This window comes from Doryrhamphus excisus, chromosome 2, assembly GCF_030265055.1.
Source record: "Doryrhamphus excisus isolate RoL2022-K1 chromosome 2, RoL_Dexc_1.0, whole genome shotgun sequence".
In the NCBI taxonomy this organism is placed as follows: Eukaryota; Metazoa; Chordata; class Actinopteri; order Syngnathiformes; family Syngnathidae; genus Doryrhamphus; species Doryrhamphus excisus.
The window spans coordinates 2375912-2383879 of record NC_080467.1 but is presented as its reverse complement, the minus strand read 5'-3'; the positions used below and the strand labels follow the sequence as shown (position 1 = coordinate 2383879).

Sequence of the window (7968 nt, the reverse complement as noted above, 5' to 3'; positions counted from 1 at the left end):
TTCTTGTTGCTGCTGTTTTTGTCTCTCCCTCTACTGCCCCCCCCCCCCCCCCGACCCCACCTTTCTCCTCTCTCTTCTTCTTTTCTGTTCTTCTTCTTGCTCCGGTCCGGTCGTCCCAAATGGCATAACAAAGACATCAAATAACGGCAAATAAAATTTCATGGTACAGGGAAGTTGTAGCCAACACCTTTCCTGACACAGAGCAAATCTGTCTAGCATGTAAGGGCATTTAGATCAACAATACTATCTGCCCCAATGGCTGGACGGGACAAAAAAAAAAAAAAAAAAAAATTGTTTGTGGTATTTTACTTTTTGACTTATTAAAGACTTCCAGTCCAGTGATGTCATGCACACCCTCAACATGCTCCAAATAAGAATAACACCTATTATGGTTTAATTTGGAACCAAGTGAGGATCTGGGTGACCTTAGGTTGACCTATAGTCAATTAAAAAAAAAATAGTGAGCATTTAACAGCACACCCCAGCACATGATATTACAGATGGGTCGGTTGCAAACATCACGTGCGTTAAACACGTTCTCAGCTGTGACTCATAGGAGTGGGGGGGGGGGGGGGGGGGACTGTTTAGACTTACTATACTAGTGTTATTTAGGGGAGTAAAATGAGTCAAAAATACTGTCAAATACAATTTATTTCAGCCGTACCAATATAACGTGCTTTCAACAAAGCATTCATCTGCTACTCTTTACCCGTGATCGATACTAAGCCACAATCCATAATTAGTGAGGGGTCTTTGTATAAGGCATTACAGAGGGCTCACTTTGGTGACTTATCATGCCACAAATGGTGCCAGGCTAACCATAAAACAAAATTTAAATTGTTTATTAAGTGATAGCTCGGTGTCTTGTTGCACTTAAGGCGGTTTTTGTCTGTGTTATTACAGATTGTGGCTTTGGTAATTCTGCAAAGAACATTCAATTAAATTACGACTCTTGATTCCTTATTAGCACCAAGTGCTGATTGTCTCACATCTCAGGTCCGTTTGTCATTAACACATTCATAAATATAGTAAAATATAAATACTGGTATAATGTTTTGAAATGACGAGTTAACCAATGTCTATACAAACACTCAAAACACATCAATCAAAGCTGGTGTAACAAGTATTCCAAAAATGATGTAGATCATTCAGTGTGATGACAAAATCATTTCTGTAGCAAAAAGCAGCATCCTAAATCATTTTGTTTCGGCACAAAAACCTCCTGACCTCCCAGCATGGTAATAAAGGGGACATGTGTTTTGCAGTGGGTTCTGCCTTAAAGCCCAAATGTTTGCAATCATTCCACTGGGGTGGAGAAACAAATATGCTCCATACAATATTCAATCTGGACAAAAGGCAACTGCACATAAGATTTGTTAAGAAAATACTTGCTTTCTTTGATAAAGGCCTCTTAATCAAACTTGAATTTGACGACAACTTCATGTCAACATCTTAATCATGACAGCTGTCTTTTTATGAAGACACTGGCACAACACTGAAGGCAACCACGTCGTCTTGAGAAACATAACAGCGCAGGGCTCCCATCGATTACTGGTGGTCCTCGGTTTACAAAGTTCTGTGTTACGGACCTTCGTGGTTGGGAATCCGTTCCCGTAAATACATTAAAAAAACATTTATTTATTCATAAACACAAAACCTGCTTGACAATTAGTTGCAATGTGTAACCCTAACGCTGCAGCGAGGAAGATAATTGGTTCACTTTTTGCACTTTTATTATGCATCGTTTGCGATCAAAGAAAAAGCAAACCATCATCATGGAAGTGAAAATGAACATTATAAACGCCAAGCAGTACTTAGCAAACTTAGGTTTGCCATCAATAAGGATGATGATTATTGAATGCTAGAGGGGTCATGGATTCCTGGCACTGTTACAAGGGGGTCAGGAAGCGAAGAAGAGGTTATCCTTCCAGACTAGCCTGGGACAATATTTTAAGATGTTTGAAGTAAGAAGTTGGGGTTTTTTCTACCCGTTTCATTTAATTCTGCTATTTATATGTCCCTCGTGTGTTCTGTATACAATGTGAGTGACTTGGATGAGTTAATTTAGGTCGAAATTACAACCCACACAAGAACTCCACTTAGATCACGTCTCGGAATGGAGCTCGTTTGTAAGCTGAGGACCACCAGTATGTGCTGAATGGCAAGAAATACCAACACAGGTAATGAACGCATGCAACTTCCACAAATACTGTGCAGAGTGTGATAAACGCCAACAGTTTCTCATTCGGTTATCTCCTTTGCCATCTCAGCATTTTCCTTGGTGACCATGTTGTCTCCCTCCGTGGAGGCCTGGCTGCCAGGCCTAGTTGACGGTTCCTCCAGTTGCTCCAGTTCCTCCAGTATGGTCTGAACCCGACGAACCCCATCCCGTCTTGCCTGCCGCACATCGGCTCGGCCCTCTGGATCAACCGAGTCTAACGCCAGTAGCTCTTTTGTCAGCAGTTCCTCCAGTAACAAGTACTTCTTATCGTTCTTTTTTCCTTCAAAGCATTTCACCTCCTGCTCCAGTTTAGCCACCCGTTCCACTATCTTCTGTACCTTGGCCAAGCCTGGGTGAACAGGACACTGGGGAGGTTGCTCCGCCTCCACCTTAACAGGCGTGACGTCTGCAGCGGCAGCAGCTGTTTCATGAGCTTCTGGATGTGGTGGTGTTTCAACTCTGACGTCTGCAGGCTTTTTCGCTGCTTGTTGTGATAACTGCTCGGCCTGATGAGGCTGTGGAGATGCCTGAGGGGGTGCCTGAGGGGGGGCCTGCTGGAACTGCTGTGGGTGCTGCGGCGGAGGCTGCTGGAAGTGTTGGTGTTGCTGAGGTGGAGGCTTTTGGCCATCAGCGTCTGTGCACAACGGCTGAGAGACCTGAGCGCTCTCCGTTTTCTGCTGGGGGCTCATCTGTTCCGTCTCCAATCTCTGAGGGGGCTCTCTCATGACCAGAGGCTGTGGAAATTCAGAGGTTTGCCGTTAATTTTGATTAACTTCAACTTGTCAAGAGACATCTCAAGTCCAACTTACCTGCGGTCTCTCAGCCAACACGTGTGTCACAATCGGCGACTGGCTCCTTCTGTTGTGTGGCAGATGAATGGCAGCAGCGTCACGATGCTGAGGAAACAATGTAGGAGAAGCCCTTTCTCGGGGGGGCTGCATTGCTGCACAGTAGCCGGGCCAGTCTTCTTGTTGAAGGCGCTGGAAGGGCTGCTGGTGGTCCGAGTAGGGGACGCGCTGAGAGTGGATGGGCTGATTTAACGGAGGCTGTGCTTGCATTTGACCTGCTCCGCCTTCGTGGATCACCGGTATGGGGATGTAACCTGCCTGTAGACCAGTGCTACTGGGCCGTGGGGGTTGGGTATGTGGACCAGTGTATACCTTGAAAACAATTCAGCAGGAAATGGTGAGAATTTCATGCTAGTACATTTTCTATGTACACAGTATACAGTAATCCCTCGTTTATCGCCATTAGTCAATTTCCGCAAAGTAGGGTTCCTTGTTTATATTTGGAATATTTTTGTACTTACAGCATACAAATGCAGTTTACTGCCTTCTTGATATGATTTTTAACATTATTAGATAACCTGAAACAACCTTTTCACTTGTATTGTCCGATGTAGTAGACAAATAAGATAAGACAAATAGGTTTTGTGCTTGTGTGTGTTGCTGTAAATGTTTGAGTGGGGGGAGGACAGAAGTGACATTGGGGGTTCAGAATCGAGTTTTAGTTTAGGTGTGGGTACAGCCGCAACTGGTATGGCTGGTGTTACGGATTACTGTGACCGTCAAGTCTGGTGCTTGTGTGTCCCACCCAATGGATTACTACATATCATCAAGTCTTTGAATGTGTCTTGTCTGAATGCCTTATATTTGTATTTTTCTTCATTGAGCCATTTTTATATTTGAAAATGCACAATTTATTTCGGCAATCCAATCAGCCTAGATATGCCGAACCATACAACCACAATGATTGAATATAGTTTTGAAAAAAGGTGAAATTTAAAGAGCAAGATGGTGAGGGAATACTGTAAAGTGTACAATATGTTTTTTTGTTGTTTTTTAGTAGAAACCAACCTCTGCGGTTTGTGAAACAGGTGAGCCGGCCTTCCCAGGCCCCGTGGAGCAGTTGTCACCAGGTCCGTGTAAAGGTGATCTCGGCCTACAGTGAAGACCTGTTGTTGGAGAAGGCATCTGCCCCTCGGTTCTGATGCTCTGTGCCGTGGTTGGTTGGATGTAGGAATAGCACGGGTGCTGTTGCTGTTTGAGATCTGCACCCTCATGGAAGACTGGGATGGGGACGTAACCCGGACGAAGGATGGGGTGCTTCATCTCTTTCACAAAGTTCTTCTGTGTCTCCTGAGGGCTTGGATCCATGCTGGGTCCATTTGTTGACACTTCTCTGACCTGGATGAGTATAATCAATGATTGAAATATCACATTTTAAAGGCTTGTCATTAGAATTATGACAATATGTTATGTGTTCACCCTTTCTCCCAAACACATTATAATGGGATAGTTGGGATTTTTGACATGAGGTTGGATGACACCCCCATAAGCAGTGAACTCCGTCAACAGCGACTCACCCCCCACTTTGTGTCCTGAGCTGAGTTCTGGTGGGATTTTGGTGCTGAGGAAAGTAGCTATCCCTTTAACACACCTCATACACAGCTGGATACCCACTTAGCAACTATCGCTATACTTAGCGAGTAATCAGACAACACAAGGTTTCTTCTTAATGCGAAGACAACCACAAATCTAGCAATCTACCACAAAGCAGACTTTTGGAGATTAAAACGAAGAGGCTCCGAACAGGGTGAGCTTTATGGTACACATCAGTTTGTCTTCCTTTTGGTGGTTTTGTTAAGATGGGGCAGCATCCGAAAAGGTTTTGTATTAATACAAATGTAAAAAATGTGGCCCTCACAGAGATTGTGATATGAAAGCATGTGTCTCTCTTATTAACCAGCGGCGAGTGCGGCGGTAAACCCCTCACCCTTGGTTACGTCTTGGAGAAAAAGCAAAAAAGTTCATTTGTAGTTCTAATCTTGAAAAAATGATTGTGCTTTTTATGTGTTTCCTATCTCCTACAAAAGCCGTTATAATTGCATGCAAATGCACCATGCCAAATTATTAGTATTATTATTAAGACACATCAACACACAACTGCCACTAATAGATAGCAGTCCTGTGGGAAACTGATAAATACTGACGGAATGAAAATCTTCAGCAGATTATGCTGATGTGGAGCTGAGGGAGTATTGTTAGGATGGAGCTCATAAATGATTCCATTTCCTACTCCTCCACATGGATATTTGCATTTACAAACAGTCCAAAAACCAAAACCTACATAATAATCTCAGGCCAGAGAGCTGCAAAATCCATCACCCCCCTTGAGTATTACATAAATGGAAACAAATTCTAAATAAAAAACACTGGCATTGTTCATTTTTTCCTGCACAGTTGCTGATATCGCATATAAACGATACTAAACTTTGCTACTGCGCTCGTGCATCTCTCCACTTGTAATACTTTTGCAATGGCATGTGGATTACTCACGCCAAGCGTATTTATAGCAATCATCACAAGAAGTTCGAGACTCGGTCCTGCAATAATAAAAAGTGTATTTTGCTTCAAAGTTCCAAAGATAACGTGCGTCCAGGCACCTGTCAGTGCCAGCCAAGGAGGAGTTGGGTACAAGCAACAGGTTTAGTCATAGTTCAGCCAGTTCCGCTTGTAGCCATTGACAACCAGCCCTGAAAAGCGTCAGCGGGGCTTTGAAATGAAGCCTGGCGGGCGCATTGTTCCTGTGTACAAAACCAAAGTTATTCCGTTTCCGGGAGTGACCCTTTGCCCTCTGGCCATTTCGGCCTGGGACTGTTGCGGGCAGGGAAGCGGCATTGCACCAATTTTATCCACCGACAGCTGCCTTCTTTCCAGCAGCTTCTGCCTTCCACGGCAATGTCTCACCAAGGATTAACAAGTGGCAGCAAGCAAGAAGCTTTTCAATCATCTACGGGTAAATAGAATACAATATGACATAACATATAGACGTATAGACATATAGACGTATAGACGTATAGACATATAGATATAGTCTACCCCCTCCCTGCCTCCCCTGCCCCCGGCCAAGTGGCCCAGCCTCAAGCCTTGTATGGGAAAAGTTTAGGATGAGGAGGCGTTTGCGGCCACGGAAGAAGTGATATTAGCAGCGATCGGTGGTCTTTACATATACTGCAGGATGAGTCATGGAATAATCATGTTGTTAGATCAGGAGTGCTTGTAAAAAGCTGACGAGGGGCAAAGCTGGCCTGCCGTCGCACGGCGGTGCGGCTAACTACGCAGATCGGAACATTTAACGGGTCGCAACAGCCGCTTCCATCACGATGTGTCGTAACACACGCACGCACACGCACACGCGTTAACTCGCAGCCCTTACCTTTTTGGTGTCGTGTCTCGGGTCGTTCCAGGTCGTGGTTCGATTGTTGTGATTGACGAAGAAGGGCCAGCCCGTCTGGGGGTCGATTTTGACTTCCCAGCCGAGGGGCAGGGGGTCGTTGTCGTTGCTCGCCATGCTCGGCGTCTTCATGGCGTTCATGCCGCTGGCTGCCCGATACTGGGACATTTAATACTGGCGACGGACGCTTTAAAAGATTCCTTCAAGTGACGTGGAAAAGTGGGCTGGAAGTTTCTGGAAATAGCCGGGTTAATGTCGGGGGCGGACGGCGCTGGATACAGAGGCATGGCTTGGCTAACTGGTGTCGCAGCACACCCGCAACACATCACAACACAACACAACACGCTCCTTTCATCGTTTGATGCTTTCGGATTCGAACCTAATGTTTTTTCCCATTTTGCAAATCCCGGTTTGGATTCGCATGGACCCACGGCGGGGAGGAAAAGGGAATCCCTACATTCTTTATGATAGACGCTCACCCGCTCCTCCAAACATATTAGGAAGAGTCTGGTTGCGGTGGGCGGGTCGATCCAAGTATCGCTGGAAGGATGGTATCGGTGGCAGGTCGATACTAGCGTGATTAGATCGATATTTTAACAAATATCTGTTCTTCATAGTGTTACATTGATATTGTTATATTATACGCGGGATGACCTTAATTGGCCACACTTATTCTCACACAATTGTATGTAACAAAATAAATAAGAATGTATTTACAATATGTATTTTAGAAAATATTAATCAATATTTAGTTCAATTGTTAACAAATAACAAAAATAAATATTTTTGTTTGCTGAAAAAATTGGAAAAAAATTGATTATAATCATGATCAACATATCAATGGCAAAATCCCAATATTGTTCAATGATGTAATGAAATAAAATGCATCACTATCAATGTATTCAGAAGACCCTATACAAAACACCTCAAGGAGAGACCAACATTCCACCCACTGGCACACCGGAGCCTTACACTGGATCCATGCAGGCAGAGGAGAGGGTTCTCAGGCAAGCACCTGGTTGGGTCTTCACCTCGAAAAAACCACATGGGATCCTCCTGTCATAGACCCGACACCTGAGGGGGCAAACATAAGGGTCGGGTCAAATACATGCGGGATGGTGGTTGGGGGCGGGCGCCATGCCTGACTGGATCTCACCTCACTGGTGGGGAACCAACCTGAGCCCGTGCAAGAGTTGGGATATCACGGCTGGACATACCATTAGGCACACCGGATTATAAGGGGCGGTCTCAATTACGGGGTCTATTTCTGTACTTAACACACATATAAGGCGCAAAAAAGGCACCAGAAGCAAAACGCTGACTTTAGTTAAACGTTATTCTATCATTTAACAATATACACGCAATGTATTTTTGAAATTAAACTTCCACAAATCCATCAATGTCCTCATCTTCTGTATCTACATTGAATTAGTTATCAGTTAAAGCAGACACCATAGCCCAAGCATCCACCATCCATGCACATATGGTGGCCCTCTTTCAGTCATCGTTTC

General features: G+C 44.5%; 1 protein-coding gene across 1 annotated transcript; it reads right to left on the bottom strand.

Annotated features, from left to right (window-relative positions):
* Positions 1-357: 357 nt before the first annotated feature.
* On the bottom strand, positions 358-6980 carry bag3 (BCL2 associated athanogene 3). Its single transcript, XM_058063860.1, has 4 exons — positions 6440-6980; positions 4078-4407; positions 3031-3381; positions 358-2955 (listed from the first exon to the last, which is right to left on the bottom strand). Exons 1-4 carry the CDS (start codon positions 6623-6625, stop codon positions 2242-2244), a joined length of 1581 nt encoding a protein of 526 aa, XP_057919843.1. The 5' UTR covers positions 6626-6980; the 3' UTR covers positions 358-2241.
* Positions 6981-7968: the final 988 nt, after the last annotated feature.